Consider the following 23,003-nt stretch of genomic DNA (forward strand, 5'->3'; position numbering starts at 1 on the left):
CAACTAAGAAAACTTCCTTTCTGAAGTTTGCCCCTTCACTGGATGGCCATTCTGACTGTTAAAGTGCTCAGTTTTGGCCTGTATGGTTTGGATTATTGGTTTCTCATGTCTCTTATTCCTTGGATGAGATAGTCATGTCTAACAATGTATCAACTCCTTAGCTTTTTGGTGGTCTTTGCTCTTGGGAGTAGTCCAAGAAGTTCCCTCTTCACTTTCAAGAGTCTGAGTGGTCTTTACCCTTGGTAGTAGTTCAAGAAGTTCCTGCTTCACTTTCATTTCAGGATAGTTGTTGGAATCTTGGCACTGAAACTCTTGATACAAGCCCCATGCATGTCATCTTGGCTCCCCTGCAGCTAAGATACTGGAAATCAAAACTCATTTTCCTAGCCTTAAGGGCTGGACTCCACCTTGGATAAAGCTGCCCTACTTTGTAAATTATGTCATTCACAGGTTTTCAGGTTTCCCTACTCACACTGACCATAGACATTCAGTGGTCAGGTCAGGAATTCACTAAGTCTAGAAATCTTCCCTGATTGCCAAACAAAGTTCTCGAAACTTTTCAGGCATATCTCACATCATGGAAAAGTCAATGCACCATCACCTTCAAACAATGGCAACTTCTGTAGGTTGGAACCAGGTGCAACAGGGAGTCAGGAAAGACAACAACTTTCAAACACTGCTGTCTCGAAGAGACAAGAAGTTAATCTTCAAACCTTGTAATCTTCAAACCTTACCTTCCTGAAAATCAGAAACTTGGTTGGTTCTGTCTTTCAAAGTCTTGTCATGCTATTATCTTGGGAACAGCAAAAAAGATTTTTAGCTAATGTGTTGCTCATACTTCATGCCATCTTACTTTTGCATTTTTAGTTCTGTAGTGGAGTGCTGCCAGAGGTTTTTCCAGTAAAGAGGATGTTCCTTGAGAACTTTCTGCTGAAAATGCTTCTATGAAGCAAGGAACCTTCAAGTACAATTGTTGCCAGACCTGTCTAGCATCCACCTGGAAACATTCTCTGAGAGTGATGAAAGTTGGAAAGAGTCACATGCATAATATTGCCTCTCCTCCAGTTTCCCAGAAGCTAAACAAGGTGTCTGCTTCCAGTTTCCCAGAAGTTCAACAAGGTGTCTGCTTCATTTTTATTTCCAGGTCTCATAGAAGAATGGAGAAAGGCAGTAATCAGCAAATTGTCCAGTTTAATGCCCTATGCTGTCTATATTTATTTTTTTGGGAAGAATATGGTGCTTTAACTTTGTATGGTTACATACATATTTGGTAAATAAAGTTTCTTCTATGTATTTCATAGTTACTACAGCTCTATATCCTACATCTGAAAACTTTTTATCTTACCGTATGCATATTACAACCCCTATCTTTAACAGTACTGAGTTCTTCGCCAATCTGAAGTCCATGAACTGACAACTGAACCATTCACTCCAATCAGCTACTACAAAGTTTTTTACAGCAGCTTAATCCTCAGCCTTAACTTGCAATTTTGGCGATTATAAATGATGTATCCATGAGAAAAGCATATGAAGTGAGATTGTTACTTAGCTGCACACACTGGAAAATTGGTCATTACTCCATTAACTAAATGTGAGAGTGGTAGCTCTAACCAAGCCAATTATCAGTCCAATTTCTATTACTCACATGTTATTTATAAATCTGACCATATCCTAGCAAAATTTCTGAATACTATACTGTGTTGAAAGTAATCATTTTTCCTCATTTGAAATTTGGCTTTTACAAGGGCTGGGGCATGTCTCACATCAGTGCCGAACAGAAATCCCTAAATTCTGGTCATGAAGTTCATATATTTGGTTTTGACTTTAGCACTGCTTTTGACTGTGTTAATTAAGAGGCTCTTGTATGCAAAATCTGACAGATGTAAGTTGGCCGACTATTCCTTATTATTATTAAACTTTAAAGTAATCAATAAAAAAGTAACTGTTGATTGACACTACTATAGTGATTACAAGAATGAAATCTCTGGTGTTCCTTATGGGTAGTGTTCTTGACCTATTACTCTTTATAGCTACTGGATATACCTAGTGGGGGAGTGGAGCCAAACAAGCTTGCTGCTTATATGAATATGCTTGTGTGAATATACCTGTGTTTGTGTTTGGCAAAACTTATCAGATATTTGGCTAAAATAACTGCACACTGCAAATTATGGAGAATTAACTGACACCCTATCAAAACTCTCAGTAAAATTTTTATTAGGTTAAGGGCTTTGAGTCCTGTCATCAAGATATTATCTTTGACAGTGTTCATTTAAAATTCTAGGTATCAGTCTTGTTTGTAAACTCACTATTAAAAAACATATCCAGTTTTATTTCCTCTTCAGTTACACTACTGGCATACAGGCAGTCGCCGGTTATCGGCGTGGGTTCCATTCTGATGGTGTGATGATAACCGAAAATCGTCGATAACCCAAAATTCGTTGATTTTCACAGCTTATCGGCACTGAAATTTGTCAATTTTTGGTTATCAGGGTTTCTGTTAGGTATGTATCGGCATCAACACCCAATTATTGGTGCTGATAAGCAGAAATCAGCGATTTTCAATGCCAAAAATTGCCAATTTTCGTCACTAAACAAGCCCGTAAAACCGGATTGCCGATAACTGAGCCTGCCGATAACTGGGTACTGCCCGTACTGAAAAAGTCTTTCAAGATTTCTGCAGACCTGTCTTTCCTGGAAAAAATTTTTATTCTCTTATTTATCATGTTTTGTGTATTGTTCCCCAATTGGTCTTCAACAACTGATCTGAATGTTAAACTGTTGGACAAAAACCTAAGCCCTTTTAAATCCAAAATACCCCCTCTACTCTCTCTCTCTCTCTCTCACTTCCTCTCCCCTCTCACTCTTTCTTTTCTCTCTCTCTCTCTCTCTCTCTCCCTGTCTCTTTCCTTCTTTCTTCTCCCTAACACCCCTTCTACTCTCTCTCTGTCTGATAGAAATTCATTTCTCGCTATAATGTGGTTCGGATTCCACAATAAGCTGTAGGTCCCGTTGCTAGGTAACCAATTGGTTCTTAGCCACGTAAAAATAAATCTAATCCTTCGGGCCAGCCCTAGGAGAGCTGTTAATCAGCTCAGTGGTCTGGTTAAACTAAGATTTTTTTTTTTCTGTCTCTCTCTCTCTCTCATTTCCTTTCCCTCTTTCTTTCTCTCACTCTCTCCATCCCTGTCTCTTTCACTCTTTCTTCTCTCTTAACTCTCACTTCCTCTCCCTCTCATTCTCTCTTTGTTTCCCCCTTCCCAACCCCACCCCCTTTGGTTCCAATGATGTCTTACCCCCCAAGTATTCTTTTCCAGATATGAATACTGAAATTAGGTATGATAAATTTGTAAAGTTACTAAGTCTATGGGCATAATTATACCCAGTTAACTGGCAGAACCAGCCCCACTTAAGGGAAGCCCTTCCACCCCGACCCCCTTTGGTACCCTCTGGTGATGTCTTATCCCCAAAGTGTTCTTTTCGAAATAGTCTGGTTGAAATTGCTCAATGCATTTCAGATGCATGCATGTGTGTGTGTGTGTGTGTGTGTGTGTATGTTCCACATACACTAAAACACACTGAGCAAATTCAACCAAACTTGGTATACATATGACTTACTATCTCAAAAAGAACACATATATATACAGTACACACACACACATATATATATACATATATATATATATATGGCATATATATATATATATATATATATATATATATATATATATATATATATATATATATATATATATATATATATATATATATAAAAAACACACCTAAGTAAAGATTTTCATCAAGAACCCCAAGTAATTTTGTATACCTATAGAGAAGCATTTAGTATATAGTTTTCCTTGTAACAGCTGAACTCAAAATATTTCTAAGAAGTTACAACCTACTTGCATCGATTGAACTTTTCTACTGTACTGGACTACATTCAGCAGCAAAAGCTTCCCTTTAGTATTTTGAAATGACAAAGGGAAAACTACCCTTAACTGAGGGAAAAGAATACTGTAGAAGCTCACCCAAATTCCACAATTAAAAGGTTATAGCATAATTCTCCAAGACAAAAGCCACAACCTATTTTAAATGCAACTTCCATTATCATAAATTCACTGTGACTCAGTTTTCCAAAGCCTGTCGCTCCACTGACTATAGAAGGCAGTTTACAGGAGGAAAGCTCACTCTGTTTGAAATTTAGAGTATTCTAGTTCCAATAGGCTAAAATTATGGAGCCATCATTTTTGTATAGCTATTAACATCTTAATAAAACTATGTAATCCTCATTACTTAAAAGAGAATGTTACCAATAGCAAGTTTTACAGCTGAAAATACTGAAATATTTAATGATTTCATCTAATAAGCTGCTGCTACTCAACTAACAAAATTACCTTGGCAGGAAAACAAACTCTCTCTTTAAAACCAGGACCACCTGATTCAACAAATCAGGAATCTTGTTTCGCAAAACGAACCTAACACTGATGATCAACTAGCATTATACTGTGAAATATGAAAAATATTTTTATTAAATGAATATCATGATGTTTAGCCATGTATTCAACAAATATAGCAACAGCACTTTAGTAAACACTAATACAAAACGTTAAGCATAACACACTTTCACATACAACTAAATCATAGTTTTAACTCATTTTACACATGCCTTTCATTCAAAACACAAAATTAACTATTTCAGCTACTTTTAAGTTGTTTAAAAACAACCATGTCAAAATACTTTCAATAACTGTCTTACCAGCATTAACACAAAACCCATACTTGAAGAGAACCTAAATATAAGGCACAAAACTTCATCCATAAGTAGAAGTACAACTTAACTGTAAACAAAGCATGCACACCTCACACATGCTCATGGAGCAGCTAAATATGCACAGCAGAAACAAAGCATTGGCAGCACACATTCTACCCTGAGCCCACAAAGGTGATAGGTTGTCCAAAAGCTGTGACAGACATGAAATATCACAATGCAAAGTTCAAAATCTGTTAAATGATCTTGAAGCCAATATTATTAGGTAAAAGACTAAATATGATCTGACTCTTTTAGGAAAAAATAAAAATTTGCTTTAATCAGAGAAAACTAAATTTTTGTTTGCATCAGTAAATTCTGAAATGCATATTTCATAAATACATACTCATTAAAGGCAAAGTGGATCTTCAGAAGCAAAAGTTAAATAATTTCTAATACCAAATTTGCTATATGACAAAAATTCTGCATAGACAAAACCTACAATACCCACTAGAGGAACTTTATTTTTTATATAAAAAAAATATACAGTACATATGATTTACAGTACACATTCCAGTTTTTAATTTGCTATAAAAAATTGTAACCATAAAAAGAGCTGAATTTTATATTAGGACATTACATACCGTGAAGGACAACCATACTGCACACGGACACTCAAATACAAATTAAACCAGGCACAGGAACAATTATTTCACTTTAAAACAAAAAAATTTTGATTCTAGCAATATTAGCTCTCTCTATACAAGCTACTGCAATGTGAACTGCAGTGCATTAAAAGTTAAAAGTTGTTTGGTTTAAGTTCTCCTTTCTACCTCAATGTTTTTGTCCTCCGAAAACTTTAACTTTATTCAGAATGATGTTTCAGGTCACCTTGCACAATACTTCTTTCATTCCTATTTAAAAAAAAAAGCCCTTGCAAGCAAATTCCTATTTATGCATTAATTAAAAAAATTAATAACTATTACTTTAGAAAACTATCTGAAAGAGTTAATGGAAGCAGGCCACGAAATCAACTGGCCCTTCTAACAATCAAAGTTGTAACTTGAAAGTGGGAAAGATAGTCACAGGCAAGGGGGCAGGGGAAGAACCCTGTCTCACTTGCCAAAAATATCCACTTTGTCAATTTATCTCCACCCTTGGGATTTGTATCGAGCCCTATGGAGCCTAACAATGTGATGCAGCAGTCTCATTAATTGTCTTATAAAAGTTATTATTTACTGTTAGCTCACATTTATTACTTTACTTTGAAATCCCAGTACTGTACGTACACCATTCCTACATAAATAATCTTACAAAAAAAAATTTGGTGTGCAATACTTCCATTAGATAATTAAATATTACATTCAATGTATGTAACAGAATATATAATCAATAATATTTAAAAAACAAACAGTAAATATAACAAAACTTTTTGACATACTTAGCCCTATTGTGTGCCACAAACAGTCCTACACATTTCAGTCCCCGGTGCCAAGTGGTCTGATTGAGTTGTTAATAAATAATAAACATAATCCTGGTCAACATAAGACAGCTGGTAATGTGCATGGGCAAATGGAACCCCACAGATGGAAAAAGTAATTCTTTTCAAAGAATTACTTTTGTTTCATAAAAAGTCTCTGACATGAAAAATTAGGTATGATCCAAATAATCCACCTGGGGGCAGCTGGAGTTTGAGATTTAGCACTAGAACCTCTCTCTCTCATACGAATACAGAGGGCGTTGTAATTTTACAATAAAAAAACTAACTAAAAAATATTTACTATAAGCAGCTGAAATTATGTACTCTTGAGTTATTCTTCAGGCCCCTAAGAGGATGCAGTATGTTTAGAGATTTATACTGCCAGAGTATTCTCAAAGAGTGATGTAGGAGCAAATGATAACAGGGAGTCAATTGTAGATCTTACCATAATGGATAACCCTGATGAAGGCCTGGGTCTGAGCACACTGGAGAAGCAGGTATAAGGCTGACATAATTTTACCAGTGTTAACTCATCACAAACCATTCATCTCATGCCTGTGGAGTCTTACTCTGTTCTTTAGGACCAAGAACATTAGGAAGACTTCTTAAGAATGGACCAGTGAACCAAACCCATTATCTATTGCCCTAAAAGGGTATATGGGTCCAGTCCTTGGAGCAGTGTAGATTAAGAGAGCTTCTGAAGCTCTAGTCATGGCTTCCATCAGAATGGCTTGATTATCAACACTGGATAACCAAGCTACTAAGCATATTTCCTGGAAATATCCATACCTGTTCAACTGGATTTAAGCACAGTTCAGGTCACCTGAGAGTTTTGGAATGCAAAATTGGCAGCTCTGGATGTTAGAATGTTTTAGGAAAAAATTCACTCAGAGCAACTTTGGCCATGAAAGTTGGAGTGGCTTGTCATGGCTTTGACCTCTCTGGTTGTCTGGTCAAGGATCCATACATTGGGGCCAGGTTGATTATTAAAACTGTAGGAGCACTAAAGTACAGAAACAGCTTTTAAAAAATTGTAGCCACTATGGCTGCTTTTTTTTGTCATGAGCAAGCTGGTTAACTCTGGAAGCAGTTGGAGTGACTTAGGCTATGGCTCTGTCTACTAGACCAGGTATGATCATGGCTTTGTAATCAGAGCAGTCCACAGTATGAAATTACACAGAGGCCTCATCAGGCTAGGAAAACAAGGTGACCATATACTCATGATCATAGTTCCAGGTGATGTCTATAATTGATTTCACTTTTGGTAGCTACAAAATGCGCTACTAAAATTTCAATCCTTTCACATTTTGAAAAAGTACTACTGTACACCCTAAATTTGACAGGTTTAGGCCTTCTGTACAAGAAATTTTAATGAAACTGAAAACTGATGGAAAGTAGCATTCTGAGGATATACAAGTTATGTTCTGAAATGCAGGCTTCTACAAAAAGTTAAGTATATCTTAGTTTAACCAGACCACTGAGCTGGTTAACAGCTCTCCTAGGGCTGGCCCGAAGGATTAGACTTATTTTTACGTGGCTAAGAACCAACTGGTTACCTAGCAACGGGACCTACAGCTTATTGTGGAATCCGAACCACATTATGACGAGAAATGAATTTCTATCACCAGAAATAAATTCCTCTAATTCTTCATTGGTGGCTTGGAGAGTCAAACGCTGGGCCAACAGCGTGCCAGTCGAAAGCTCTACCACCCCTCCAAAGAAGAACTTGCAGGCTTCTACAGTTGAGGCAATCTGGCAATGGGCTAATGCATCGCAATGTTACTTGGACTAAGTTTTTAAGGATACTGGGCTCACCTTCAGTGTTGCACTTGAGTATCAATGGAGAAAATGTGCCACCATTCAACTTTGATAGCACTTTTCAATAAAAATTACTGTCACTTATTATAACAAACAGTATACTACACATACAAAAAACATTTTGTGGGGAAGTTGGCTGTGGGAAATTTTCTATGCTGGTGTAAACATGTAAGATAAATTTCTTTGAAATAACTCATATTGCTATGTTATATGCAATACAGTACCCAGATACAAAAAAAAAATAACTTTCCACTTTTGCCAGACATATTTTGTTCTTATCCAGACAGCCCCTCATCAGATTGGCTATAGCTAGAAAACCTGAAGTTCTTTACATAGGGATTTTGCTTGCGAACGTAAGCTGGAATAGCCATTCAAACTTACTGACTGGGTAAGAAAGTGCTAACAGGCAGGGAGTAGCCCCGCTCACCTGTCAGTCTGTACTCCATTTTGCCTTCTGGCCCTGGTACCAGAGAGAGGGGTGGTTTGACGTGGGCTGTTAATGCAAAGAACTTCAGGTTTGAATGTTAGGAAAAATACATGTTACTTTTAAAATTTGCTAATTGTTCATACACAAATGCAAACATTTGTTCTTTACATAGGAGACTTACCCACTGGTGGGAGGCATCTGGGTACTCGCTGAACCAACTGGTAAGTTCACCCAACCAGGGGTGTTACTTTCCTGGTCTGTTATGAGCAGAAGAAGGGACCCCTGCAACCTAACATACTGCACATATAGGATGTAGCAGATGCTAGACTTATGGACCATTAACCCTTAAGGGACGGGGTAATCATAATTAAACACGCCCCCAAACTAGGCAAACTTTAAGGTTGGCCAATTTAAGAAAAAACACATCAATGGAAAGAGGAAGATATGCAAATACACATGGCATAAGAAGTAAAGCTAGAAACATTTTTCCATACCTTCCACGGGAAGTTAAAAGCAACTATTTACAACCCTGTGTCCGGCCTCTTTACAAGACACTTGTAAAATATGCAAACTTTACCAAGTTATACATGTTTTTTCTAATAATTTACTTTATTTTATCTTGTAAAATTATAATTACAGCTCACTCAATATCATAACAGATAAGAACTAAAATCATTAACAAATTCTGAGTATATTTGTTGTAAAATATTTAAAAGTTTTACTGAGATGGGGAGATGCAGTAACTTTTTGTGAAGTATACATGTTTTTCTAATATTCTTTGCAAAATTACAATTATAGCTGACACACTATCAAAAAAGATAAGAACTAAAACCAACAGGAATCCCTGGGTCTATTTATGAAGAAATAAATAAAAAGACATCATGGGATAGAGAGGGGCAATGCATTCCCCCATCAAGTCTCAAGGCAAACTGATCCCCCTCTGTCCTGTGCTGAGCAACTACAGTTGTCATAAGTCATTTATGGACCACTGAAATGCTATGAACATCTTTCCCACTAAATTCATCCAAATCGTATGGCGCGTAATATTAATACTCATATGAGTCAACCTGTCCATCACTCAAAACCTGTTATAGATCATCATATGATGATGTCCGTCTATTAAGGGTTAAGTAAAGGTTAATATGACTATTCAATCAAGCTGTAAGAACCATAGTCAACCAAACTGACAACAAACCTACAGGCTGTGGAGAGTGTACTCATGGAAAACATGGGCAAGGACTATCCATGATTGTACCAAAACTTTCTTAGAAGGACTTCTACAGGAAAGAAAGGAAGTGGGGGGGAACCACCCCTTACTGAGTCTGGATGACAGGACCACAAGGGCATTGTCCCTTCCGTGGACCCCTACAAGCAGAGGATCCCATACCCATACCGGTAGTACAGGTAGCCTGGCTGGCCTAGATAGCCTGGTTAGCTAGGCCAGACCAATACCTGGGTTCCAGGGAACCCCTGGTAGCAGTTGCACCCGTACATAGAGCCAGAGAGCATGGGTAGCAGGAGGGGGGTCCTGGAATGGTGGTCCAAGAATTCTGAACACACCAGTCAGCCTGGGTACCTGTTGCACCCATGCATGTAGCACGGGTAGCATTAGGGAGTCTCTGACCAGTGGTCCAAGAGCCTTGAATGGAGAGGTACCCTGGGAACCAGCTGGCCCTGGGGTAATGGTTGCACCCATGCGGTACACCGTGGATGCAATGGTCTCACAGTGTAAGCAAATCAGTCCCCTTTCTCAAAAAAGGACCAAATGCTGGGAGTCTATGAAGACTTCCTGCAGGGAGAGCCACACACAGTAGTCCTGTTCTTACTCCACTCAAAAGTATCGAAAGAAGACCAGAGGCAATGGAAAAACTCCACAATGCCCATCACTACTGAATAACCCAAACCAAAGATCGGAGCTGTCGATAACGTCACAGCCACATGACCAGGTTGCACTAGTCCCTCTCTAACGGTCCCAAGGAGACAGAGGAAGGGTGAAAGAGCTACCCGGTCACCATGGCCATCCAACCATGGAAGGATCAGGAACACTGGCTCATTGCTCCCAAAAATTCAATTCAAATGAGCAGTGTGAACGGGCCATGCAAACCCTTCCCTGTAAAATCCCAAAAGATCCCTGAGGAAGAGTCAAAGTGCTTCCCTATCACCCTGGTCGCCTGACCAAATAAAGATAGGGAGATCTCGCCTGGCCATCAACAAACCTAACCCAACCTGTAGGTTAGGTAATGAAAGCCAATGGTCCCTACAGACAAGCTGTGCAAACACCTCTCTGTGCAATCCCAAAGGAGAAAACTTCAAACTCATTGTCACCCATAGACCTGGTCCATAGACCAGGAAAACGAAGAGGGAATGAGCCGCACAAAGGACCGATGCACTACTTCTTTGAGAAAAAGAGAATTCGACTTGAAGCAAGCTCGAAAGCTCACAGAGACGAGATGAAGAGAACCTTGAGCCTAAGGGAACGGCACTGTGTCAGCCCTTCCCGGGAAATCGATCGCCAACGGCGACCAAACTCCCCGCCCTACCCCAAGGGAGAATCACACAAATAGAAGCTAATAAACCTTCTAACACTGAGCAGATTCCCCCACTACTCTAAACTCGCAGCCATAGTCAGAGTGGAGGTTCAGTTCAGAACTACATAGATGATGATGATGAAGGGAAGGAGAGAGCCTCTACCTTCTTCCACCACTGTCAAAACTCATCTTATCTGAAGTAGTCAAGAATCATGAAGACTAAGCCTTAGATATCAGAGGAATAAGACTACAAAGAATACAAAGGAAGACTGTGATAGCAGGATTACCTTAAATTAAGATACTAACCAGCAAAACTTGGTCTAGTTGGTTAAAACTTAAGTTACAACTAATGACTTAGTAAATAAAATTAAAGGGATGTAATAAATGCAACCTTAATGCAACACTTTTCACTCAACACTTTAAACCAACAACCTAACGTAAATTAATTAATTGTTAAAACTGGAATAAACATTACCTCAAAATGAGGGTCACAAATACAAAATTACTTTTTGGGGGCTATCGCAGATCTTTACTACCTGGAGACTAAGGGCATCCACCTGCACATAGCTGTACTGTACCAACTGACCTGGTGTTGCCTTTCTTTCTTTGAATTGGAACTGAAGTGTCTAAGACAATTTGTGACACAAAATGATATTTTAATGATAAAATAAAGTTTGTTCATACTTACCTGGCAGATATATATATATATAGCTGTATTCTCCGAATCCGACAGAATTTCAAAACTCATGGGCACATGCAGTGTGGCCAGGTGGTTAGTACCCATTCCCGCCGCTGGGAGGCGGTATCGGGAACCATTCCCATTTTCTATTCAGATTTTCTAGTGCCACTGTCTCCTGAGGGGAGGTGGGTGGGCACTATGATTATATATATCTGCCAGGTAAGTATGAACAAACTTTATTTTCTGCCAGGTAAGTATGAACAAACTTTATTTTATCATTAAAATATCATTTTGTTCATGAGACTTACCTGTCAGATATATATATAGCTGAATCCCACCATTGGAGGTGGGAAGAGACAGAATAGGATTCAGGAAACAAATAAATGTAGGCGATTGACGCCTTGGTTCCTTACCTGTTAGCATAGCTGACTTCGAGGTTACTGTCACCCAAGCCTGCTTCTGCTTTACTAGAGTCTCCAGCAAGGTAGTGACCTATATAGCTGGTGAGTTCTAGATGATCTGTCCACGGGGGCGTGACCACAATGGGACTAGATCATACGACCACACTGAGAGGGCAAAAGGAGCAACGACCAACCACCTGACCGAGCCTATCTAAGTCATTGAACCTAACATAGGCTAACGACTGGGACGTCCACCTTCGGTGGCCACCCAACAACCAAAAACACAAAAGCAAGATTAAAAATACTTCCTAACCTCTAAAGGATAGGATGAGTATTGCTCTCTTCCCCCAACATTGTGTCTGCGGAAACGTATGGTCCTAGCAAAGAGCAGTCTTCAAAAGTCATCTTCACATCCCGCAAGTAATGCGAAGCGAACACTGAATTACTTCGCCAGAAGATCGTTAAGGGACATGTTCTTCTGGAAAGCCACCGAAGTCGCAATGGCTCTCACTTCATGAGCCTTGACTTTCAGAAGTCTCATGTCGCTGTCTTGGCAGGTAGAATGAGCCTCTCTGATTGTGCTTCTTAAAAAGAATGCTAGAGCATTCTTGGACATTGGTAAGTCAGGTCTTCTAACCGAACACCACAGATTGTCCGACGGGCCTCAACTTTCTTTCGTCCTGGTCAAGTAGAATTTGAGAGCCCTGACAGGGCACAGGACTCTCTCTGACTCTTGCCCAAGAATCCCTGTCAAACCCTTGATCTCAAAAGTCTTGGGCCAAGGGTTTGAAGGATTTTCATTCTTGGCGAGGAACATAGGACTTAGGGAGCATACAGCATTGGGCCCTCTAAAGCCTATGCCAATGTGTTTGCCGATGGCTTGAACTTCACTAACTCTCTTACGCGTCGCCAGAGCAGTTAGGAAAATAGCCTTCCTTGTCACGTTCTTGAGGGATGCTGAAGACAGAGGCTCAAAAGTATTTGACATTAGAAACTTCAGGACTACATCCAGGTTCCAGGGAGGCATCCTGAGTTGAGGAACCTTGACAGTCTCAAAGGATCTCAAGAGATCGTGAAGATCCTTGTTGTTGGCTAAATCTAGGCCTCTATGTCTGAAGACTGCCGACAGCATACTTCTATAGCCTTTAATTGTTGAGACTGCCAGCTTTTCCTTCTCTCGGAGATGAAGCAGGAAGTCTGCTATTTGCGGCACAGAGGTCGTGGTTGAGGAAATCCCATTGCTCCTGCACCATTTCCTGAAATTGGCCCACTTGGATTGATAGACCACATTGGAGGAGGGTCTCCTGGCACTGGTGATAGCCCTTGCCACTGCTCTCGAAAACCCCCTCGCTCTTGCCAACTTCATGATAGTCTGAATGCAGTTAGACTCAGAGCGGGGAGGTTTTTGTGGTATCTTTCGAAATGGGGCTGCCTGAGCAGATCTACCCTCAGGGGAAGCGTCCTTGGGAAGTCCACCAGGAAGGCCATGACCTCTGTGAACCATTCCGCCGCTGGCCAAAAAGGGGCAATTAACGTCATCCTCGTCCCTTCCGACGCTGAGAACTTCCTGATTACCTCCCCAGAATCTTGAAGGGAGGAAAGGCGTAGAGATCCAAACCTCTCCAGTCCCAGAGGAGGGCATCTACTGCTACTGCTCCTGGATCTAGAACGGGGGAGCAGTATAGAGGAAGCCTCTTTGTCCTGGACATCGCAAAGAGGTCCACCAAGGGACGTCCCCATAGCCTCCACAGCTCCTGACACACCTCCTCGTGAAGGGTCCACTCGGTCGGTAGAAGTTGACGCTGCCGACTGAGAAGGTCCGCGTGGATATTCTCCACGCCTGCAACGAACCTCGTAAGGATCGAGATCCCCCGTGCATGGGTCCAAAGCAGGATTTCCTTCGCCAGGGTGAACAGGGAACGGGAGCGAGTTCCTCCCTGTTTCTTGAGGTAAGCCAGGGCTGTGGTGTTGTCGGAATTTATTTGTACCACTCGGCCTGACACTCGGCTCGCGAAGAATTGAAGGGCCAGCAGGATCGCCCCTAATTCCTTGAGATTGATGTGCCAGGACACCTGTTCCCCTCTCCAGGTGCCTGACACTTCTTCCCCTCCTAGTGTTGCTCCCCATCCCTCCCTGGACGCGTCGGAAAACAACACTAGGTCGGGGCTCTGAAGACGTAGAGAAACCCCTTCTGCCAACCTCGATGGGTCGAGCCACCACCTCAGGTGATTCTTGACAATGGGAGAGATCTTCAGGGTCTCCTCCAGATCCTCCTTGTCCATCCAGTTTTCCTCCAGGAAAAACTGGAGCGGCCTGAGATGAAGTCTTCCCAGGGAAACAAACTTCTCCAGCGAGGAAATGGTCCCCAGCAAACTCATCCATTCCCTCACCGAGCATGTTTCCTTCCCTAGAAAGGACGAGACTTTTTCTAAGCATTGCTGCTGACGTTCCTGGGATGGAAAAGCTCGAAAAGCCACTGAATCCATCTGAATCCCCAGATAGACGATGGACTGTGTCGGGATCAGATGGGACTTTTCTTCGTTCACTAGAAGTCCTAGGGAATTCGTCAATTCTAAAGTCGAATTCAGGTCCTCCAGACACTTTGACTGAGAAGAGGCTCGGATGAGCAAATCGTCCAGGTACAGCGAGATACGAATACCCGCCAAGTGAAGCCATCTCGCCACATTTCTCATGATAACCGTGAAGATCATGGGAGCTGTGCTTAGTCCGAAGCAAAGAGCTCTGAATTGAAAGACTCGTCCCCCTAGTACAAACCTCAGGTACTTCCTTGACTGGGGATGTATGGGAACGTGAAAGTAAGCGTCCTGTAAGTCTAGAGAGACCATCCAATCTCCTGGTCTTAACGCTCCTAGAACAGACTGGGACGTTTCCATCTTGAACTTTTCCTTCACTACGAAGCGGTTCAGCCTGCTCACATCTAGGACTGGTCTCCATCCTCCCGACTGTTTCGGAACTAGGAACAGTCGGTTATAGAATCCCGGGGAGTCCAGCTCCAGGACCTGCTCCACGGCTCTTTTTTCGAGCATTTGCTCCAAAAGATCGAACAGGATCTGTTGCTTCTCTTGATGGTAGGAGGGCGACAGATCCCTGGGCGACGTGCACAGGGGTGGCGAGTCGAGAAAGGGGATCTTGTATCCTTTCTCGAGAACTTTGAGGGACCAGGTGTCCGCTCCTCTCGTTCTCCAGGCTCCCGAAAATGAAAGAAGCCTGGCTCCCACAGGTGTCTGGAGGTGCTGAAATTCACTTTTTGCCCCTAGGTTTGGATGGGGCTGCGCCTCTGGAAAAACCACTTCCTCGAGGAGACGATCTCGAGGAAGAAGCTCCTCCACGAAAGGGCTTCTTCTTCTTGGAGGTTGGACCCGACGACGACGTAGAAGGGACTGCTGGGCATCTAGACGAGTGGGCCAAGAGGTCTTGAGTGGCCTTCTCCTTTAGACTAGCGGCGAGGTCCTTGATTAACGACTGGGGGAAGAGATGGCTCGACAAAGGGGCGAACAATAATTCTGCCCTCTGTGACGGAGAAACTGATTTAGATGTAAAATTACAGTACAAGGCCCTCTTCTTCAAGAGGCCCGTACAAAAGTGGGAAGCCAGTTCCTCTGAGCCATCCCTGACGGCCTTTTCCATGCAGTTCAACACGCTGGACAGCTCCCCCAGGCTGATCGAGTCGGGGCTTCTAAGCTTGACGTCCAAAGCTCCCAAACACCAGCCCAAGAAATTGAAAACCTCCATGGTGCGGAATAGTCCCTTCAGATGATGGTCTGTCTCCGACATCGTCCAAGACACCTTAGCTGCAGACAGGAGGGACTTTCTAGGAGCGTCGACTAGGCTGGCAAAATCTCCCTGAGACGAAGAAGGAACTCTTGAGCCGACGTCCTCTCCTGTCTCATACCACATACCTGCCTTGCCGCTAAGCTTGGATGGAGGCAGGGCAAAAGAAGTCTTGCCTTGGGTCTCCCTTTCCTCCATCCAGGTGTTAACCTTCTTGAAGGCCTTCTTCGTAGCAAGAGATGAAGTCATTTTAACAAACCCCGGCGCTCTCCTCGTCTTGGATGAAGCTAACTGCGAAGGAGGAGAGAGAGGAGCCGAGGGTTTGAACTTGTCCCCGAACAAGTCCTTAAGAAGACCGGTCAACACCTGGTAGTCGGAAGACGAGGAAGCAGAAGGTTGCTCAATGTCCGCAGGCTCCGACTCGCCTGAGACTTCTCCCTCTTCAATGGGAGAAACCAGAGAGTCACCCAAAACCTTAGGAGAACAAAGGCCTTGGGGTCCAATACGGAGGAGGGATCTTCTCTTCCCCGCAGGCTCTGATTGCTCTGGAGCGTCCCGACGAGCAACTAAAGAGGCGTCCTGGCGAGCGTCTTGACGAGCGTCCATCTGGGCGTCCAGCCTGGCGTCCGGCAGAGCGTCCTGCACGGTAGCGAGAGGAGCGTCCCGACGAGCAGCTACCGAGGCGTCCTTGATAGCTGCTTGCGAAGCGTCACGTTGTAGACGAACGTTACGATGGTGAACCAGCGAGCCGTGAGGACGACAGGGCGAGGAAGCAGGTGACGAAGACAAAGAAAAAGGCGCAGGAGAGGGGGACTTTCTGGACCTCTTGATAGGCAGCTTCAAGTCCTTGCGTCGACGACGCGGTTCTGCTTCCCTCTCTGCAAGAAGAGAAGCCAACTGATGCTGCATATCCAGCAAAATCTTCTTGGAGGGAGAGGTCTCCTTGTCGGGGGAAGAGCTGATCCTGTGAGAAGACGAGGGGCGAGGGGACGCCTTCTTCCTCCTCACGGGAGCTAAAACAGCTCTCTCCCTGGAGCGACTGGGGCGCTCACAAACGTCCTCCTCTGACGACGTCCTGGTTCTCTTCTGTGGCGGGAAAGCGTCAAAACACTCCGAAGACAGTGAAACAATGCCTTGCGAAAGCTGACGTGAAGCGTCCTCTTCTCTGAAGCTCCTCTTCAGCGGGCGAGAGTCCTTCCGAGAGCTCCATCCCTTACGAGGGGAGGACGCCTCGGAGGACGAGAAGCAGTCCTTAAGGATACATGCCGGAGCACGATCCTTGGCAGCCTGGGAAGCGACAACAGGTCCTGCCGAAGGGACGCCAGATCGGTGGGAAGCCCCCGTAACCCTCTTACAGCTTTCGACATGCCTTCTCCCTGAGTCCTGGGAGTCTGACAGAGGTCCAGGCCTAGAAGCATTATGGGGCCGATCTGACGCCCCCTCCACAACACTAGGGGGAACACTACACTTCACTGCACTTTGAAGCGACGTCACTTTAGATTCCAGAGCACGGATGGTGTTCATAATCTCCGTCAGGGCCAAACCTTCCGCAGACACAACCTTAGGGCCCGAAGGCAAAACCACAGGGATAGGTGAAACTATGTCTACATTTGGGTTATCAGGAGAGGAATTAGTACCCTGACTTACAAACACTCCCACCTCCTGAGCCTGTCACGCTCCAACTTACGAACACAGGAATCATACATCTTCCAGCTCGCATCAGACAAAGACTCACACTCCTTGCAGCCATCATTGATCAAGCATACATGCCCCCTACACCTCATGCAAACAGAGTGAGGGTCTACCGAAGCTTTCGGTAGCCTCACCTTACACTCACTCACACAACATACCCTAAAGCTAGCAGAACTAGTTCCAGACATATTCAAAGAGCAATCAATAGCAAAATCAAAAACAGTCCACAAAAAGCATATGCCAATCCACAATCCAAAGTCCAAAAACCAAAAGTCAAAGAGAATACTTAAGTGGAAACAATGAGTTAACGAAATCCAGAGACGGAGGTACTGAAAACAGATGTTGACAGTACCGGTGACAGAGAAAATCTGAATAGAAAATGGGAATGGTTCCCGATACCCGCCTCCCAGCGGCGGGAATGGGTACTAACCACCTGGCCACACTGCGTGTGCCGCGAGTTTTTGAAATTCTGTCGGATTCGGAGAATACAGCTATATATATATCTGCCAGGTAAGTCTCATGAACAAAATGCTAATTATAAGTCAGGGGTCTGTGCTGAAACAATCTATACTAAGTATATTTTACAGTCTTTAAGTCCTTCAATATGACAGAAAAAACTAAGCCTCTATTCAATAATGTAAGCTTGCTGGTCCTTTTTGAATTAAAAAAAAATTGAACAATCACCACCTTAGAAGCAACAACCTAAAGGTATGTACTACATCTTAAAAAAAGAAATGCTTTGCCTTTATCAAAAGCAATATGCATGAATGATGAATGAAAAATTCAAGTTCATAAGGGGGAAAACCAGTACTGCTTTCAGTAATTTACCAGATAAGCAATCAAGCACAAAACAAGAAAATATTGTATTCTGTATATGAAAAAAGAAATTTTTATGATACAAATTTTGGATACTTACCTACTATCATAAAGTTAGCTTACATCTTCACACCACAGATGGGATCAGCATTCAAAAAAAAAAAAAAAAAAAGAATGCTTGGCAGAACTGAATGCACTAACCAGTTCACCTGTTCCCCACTAGATGTGTCAAATGTTTAAGTTCTAGTCAGAATTCTTCATGACAACCAACTAATATGGGGGGGGTGTTTGGACCCAAATAACAGATATTTTAATACTGTAATAAATTTCATACAAAAAATTTTCATTATTTTGGATGCATCTTACCTACTGTTAAAGTTAGCTCATTCCCACACTGGGATAAGGACAGTTAGTTGTTCCAACTAAAAGAACATCTACTCCTCCAGACAAGCTTTAAATTTCTAAAAAGAAACTCTTACATTCTAACCTGCATTAGGATCCTTTCAGGGTTAAATACTCAACTTGGGGTGTTAGGAGACCAAACACACTTATGTCTAAGAACGCTTGTTCCATTTTTGTTTGTTGTCTCTTTAAGTCAGCTCACAAGAAACTTAACCCTGATTGCATACCTTTATTTAAGTTAAAAATTCATGATGTATATGTAATGAGTATGTTTTTTAACTTACTGAAGAATATGTTTTTAGATGTCGTTACCACATCATGATGGAAATGTAATTCCAGTTTTACCTCATTATTTGAGAGATATAGAGACTTCTTTTGAGAATTGCAAGCCCTTAGTCCTCTAGCTGATGCAGAGACAGTTTTTTCCTGAACCAAAGGAAACAGTAGCTTTCCTCACTGTCTGTAATTTTTAAATCCCAGGTTTGAATTTTTGGGGGAGCATGAAGGTACATTGTACAGTATATACAGGAGCATACCATTGTTTCTATTGGTAATCATTTTAGTTCTGGACTCATTCATTGGGCTTGTTGGACATAGGTACAGGGGTCTCCTTTGACCATTTCTGAAAAAGTGGCTTCCTTCGTAAGGCTCCTATGATTTGTGGATCCACTGCTGCCAGAAAGTGGATCCACAAATCAGAGGAGCCTTATGGAGGAAGCCACTTTTTCAGAAATGGTCAAAGGAGACCCCTGTACCTATGTCCAACAAGCCCAATGAATGAGTCCAAAACTAAAATGATTACCGACAGAAACAACAATATGCTCCTGTTTATACTGTACTATGTACCTTCATGCTCCCCAAGTAGAGGACATCCTAAAAGGAAATGAGGTTACCAAGAAAATCTGCAAAAAACAAGCAAAGTATTCAATGAATGTGCAGATGCACCAGCTTTTCAGATGGCGAGAAGAACTCTGACTAAAACATAAACATTCTCTGGTGGAGAACAGGTGAACTGACACTCCATACAGGTCAGCCATGGGTTACATTTTTCTTTGAATGCTGAACACACCTACAGCATGAATATGTTATAAGCTAACTTTAACAGTAGTTAGGATTCATCCCAAACAATCACATTTTCCACATCATCTACATCTACCTTTTAGGACTTCCCTAACCAGAGACACCTGAATAACAAAAATTTTATGAAATACCCCTTAATATAGCAACTCTATGAAACAATACCTTCTATAAGTGAATACCAAAATCTATTCTTTTTTTAAGGTTTGTAGTGTTGTCTACAGTCCTCTGCTTGCTTGACAGTAAACACAACTAAAGAAACCTTATATGTATAGAATTTTACTAATATTTTCCATTGCTATTAATTGTAGCCAGTCTAAGAAGCTCATTAATAAATACCAGAAAGCTCAATAAGTTAAATGTTGCTTTTTAAATTGGTATAATAGCCGACTTTAAGCAATTTTTCATAAACACTGTGTCAGAGACTAGCTCTCCATATTTGAAAATGGAAATAAGGAGATATTACAATGAATATGGGAAATGTTGGATGCAACAATGACTTCTGTGAAAAGTAGGTGTACAAATATAGATCTTGTAATTCAGTAGTCCTTATAATGCACAAAGCATTAATAAGGTAAATATTCTGGCCAGTCTTTTGAAGATTTATTGATACCAGTCTGAAAATGTACTCTCATATCTTAATAAAGCAACAAAATACAACATAAATGAAATGCGTGTGCTTAATTCAACAGTCCTCTTGAAATTAGTTAACATAAACCTTCAACTTCCAAGAGCTCATCATTTAAAATAATTTCATAATTTTCAGGATACAAAAAGCAATAACAAAATGCAGTATGTGCATTTTCAGTTTGCTAAATGCAAGTGCAAATTCCATTTGGCTCAATAGGTACAATTTACATGTCCATTCTCTAACCAACAGAAATTAGGCACTATACATTTCTGATAATGCTTTTCCTAAGTATTTAAAAATGTTAATTAAAAATTTTTTAATAATAATAATAATAATAATAATAATAATAATAATAATAATAATAATAATACAGTAACAATAATAATTCTACTTCTCCATGCTGAAAATCAATTAGCTGTATGTAATCCTAGGTTTGGCAGTCAATGCAGTGTATACACCTAAAGCAAATTCATCACCAATAATGCTTACCTGGAAAACTATAAGGATCCTTCCTGTTACTCTGGGATAGCAAATTCAACACTAAGAGCAAGATTAGTAACATCTTCCCCAACATCCATATACATCACTTTGAATGTACAAAACTCTTCCTAACAGCCCTATCAAACTAATAAACAAAAAATCTGATTACCTATAATCAGTTCAGCAACTTACTCTCTCTGAGCTGTTATCTCACGGAGTGGTGATGGAGAATGGGTTGTACCCCCAGAAGTGCCTCCAAAATCATAGTGCAGCTTCACAAGAGTCACTGCTGAGCCTAAACCCCGTACAACAATACCTGTTTCACCCTCAAGGTCAAAACACTGTCGGTACCTATGAAACATATCAGTATCCTATATCAATAAGCACAAAAATGCAAGTATTACAATATTCCACACAACTAAGAATTTGCCATCATGTGAGTTTCATAATAACAGTAGACAATGTACACAGTTCACAAATGGTGCGCTCTAAATCACATAGATGACATGAAAGCAAAACCAATTAGCTAATCAAATATGAAAGACTATTTTTAGATGGAAAATCCTGGCTTACCCTATAACGGCATTTCCTCCAAGTTCCAATACTTTTAAGCCAATGCGTCGTTGTAATTCACCTGAGAGCTTAAAGAACAAAGTTTGTCGAGCTTCGTTACTGGCACGAGGTGTTCGAATCTTGTCAATCCACTGATATTCAGGGTCATCATTCACAACCAATTCTTCAACAAATCCAACAATATTCTGACATCTGTATCCAGCAGGTATCTCAGGAGCTGCAACATATATACAATATATTAAAACAATACATTAAAACCACAGTAGTGAGCTTAAATTTTTGCATTTCATTGAACTATACAAAACTGGTATTTTCATAATAAAATTAAGTTTCATATATACTTACCAAGTAATTACATAGCTATATTTTCCACTCGTGCAGCAGTTAAAAATTTTAAGTTCTGCTGGGTTTCTCATAAGGAATGTGGAAGCGGGTAAAGCTGGAGCAGCTGGTTGGAAGTGAGAGAGGAAGGCTGCCAAAAAATATCCCATCAGGGAAGCATAAGCCGTAGGAGGAGAGTCTGGTACTACTACTTCCACCTCTGAAGAAACAGGAGGTAAAGTAAGGTCTTGAGAAGGCTTAAGTGAAGGGGGAGCCTTATGCAGAAGGCCCAAAACATCTTCCAACTGCTTCTTGATATGCGCGAAAGAAGGATCTTCAGGCACACAAGCGGGAGACGATGACGTAGGTGTGCGTTCAGTGGAAGTTGGGTGGACATTTGGCGCTGAGCGCTTTGTGGGAGTTGAGCTGGCTCGAGGTAGGCACTTGGGGGAGCGAGGCAGGTGCTTTGGAGTCCAAGACGAGAGCTCAATGACTGTGAGGCAGTCTGGCAAACACTCTGGACGCTTATATGGGTGCCCGGAAGAAGAAGAACGTTTCTTAGAAGAGCACTTATGAGCCGAGTGATGACGTTCAGCATGTGAACACTCGGAAGGGCAAACGGGCCTATGCCATGTACTGCAACCTGGTTGCGGACTAGCAGAACAGTCTTCAGCAAGCTTCAGAAAAAAGAGAGAGGCATCTCTATCATGACGTCTCTTCAAGGGACGAGATTCACTGGGAAGCGCCCAAAAACACCTCTTATAAGCACTAGTCACTGTCGGAATCAGACGATAACTGGTGGGTGCTCACTGTGATGCCTTTCCAACAGCTGTCAGAATTACAAAGCACTGAGTCAGATGAGGGTGTGACTGCCTGTGGGCAAACCCCACTAACCTCCTTTGGACCTCCGGTATGTCTGCTCCCAAGTTCAGGGAAGTGTGACAGTGACCTTCGTCTGGGAGTGTCAGTGGAACAGACAGCCACCTCCTCCACTGGCACTGACACTGACACTTGTTTAATACTCTGCACTTTGTCCATAAGGACTTTAAATGATTCACCCAACTTAGACACAGTATTAACTACGAGATGAAATTTACAATCAAACTTACTCTCGAGGCTGGCTACGGTACCAGGATCAGAAG

At 41.7% G+C, this 23,003-nt stretch overlaps 1 protein-coding gene across 2 annotated transcripts in view; it reads right to left on the minus strand.

Moving 5' to 3' along the window:
- Nucleotides 1-23,003, minus strand: part of LOC136848071 (C2 domain-containing protein 5) — a 201,875-nt gene that overhangs the window by 140,218 nt on the left and 38,654 nt on the right. For both annotated transcript variants that reach the window (XM_067120245.1, XM_067120244.1), the window contains exons 5-6: nt 21,541-21,757; nt 21,160-21,318 (exon numbers count right to left, since the gene is read on the minus strand). In XM_067120245.1, coding sequence (XP_066976346.1) covers nt 21,160-21,318; nt 21,541-21,757 — 376 coding nt within the window. The remainder of the gene's footprint in view (nt 1-21,159; nt 21,319-21,540; nt 21,758-23,003) is intronic.

The sequence above is a fragment of the Macrobrachium rosenbergii genome, chromosome 18 (assembly GCF_040412425.1).
Source record: "Macrobrachium rosenbergii isolate ZJJX-2024 chromosome 18, ASM4041242v1, whole genome shotgun sequence".
In the NCBI taxonomy this organism is placed as follows: domain Eukaryota; kingdom Metazoa; phylum Arthropoda; class Malacostraca; order Decapoda; family Palaemonidae; genus Macrobrachium; species Macrobrachium rosenbergii.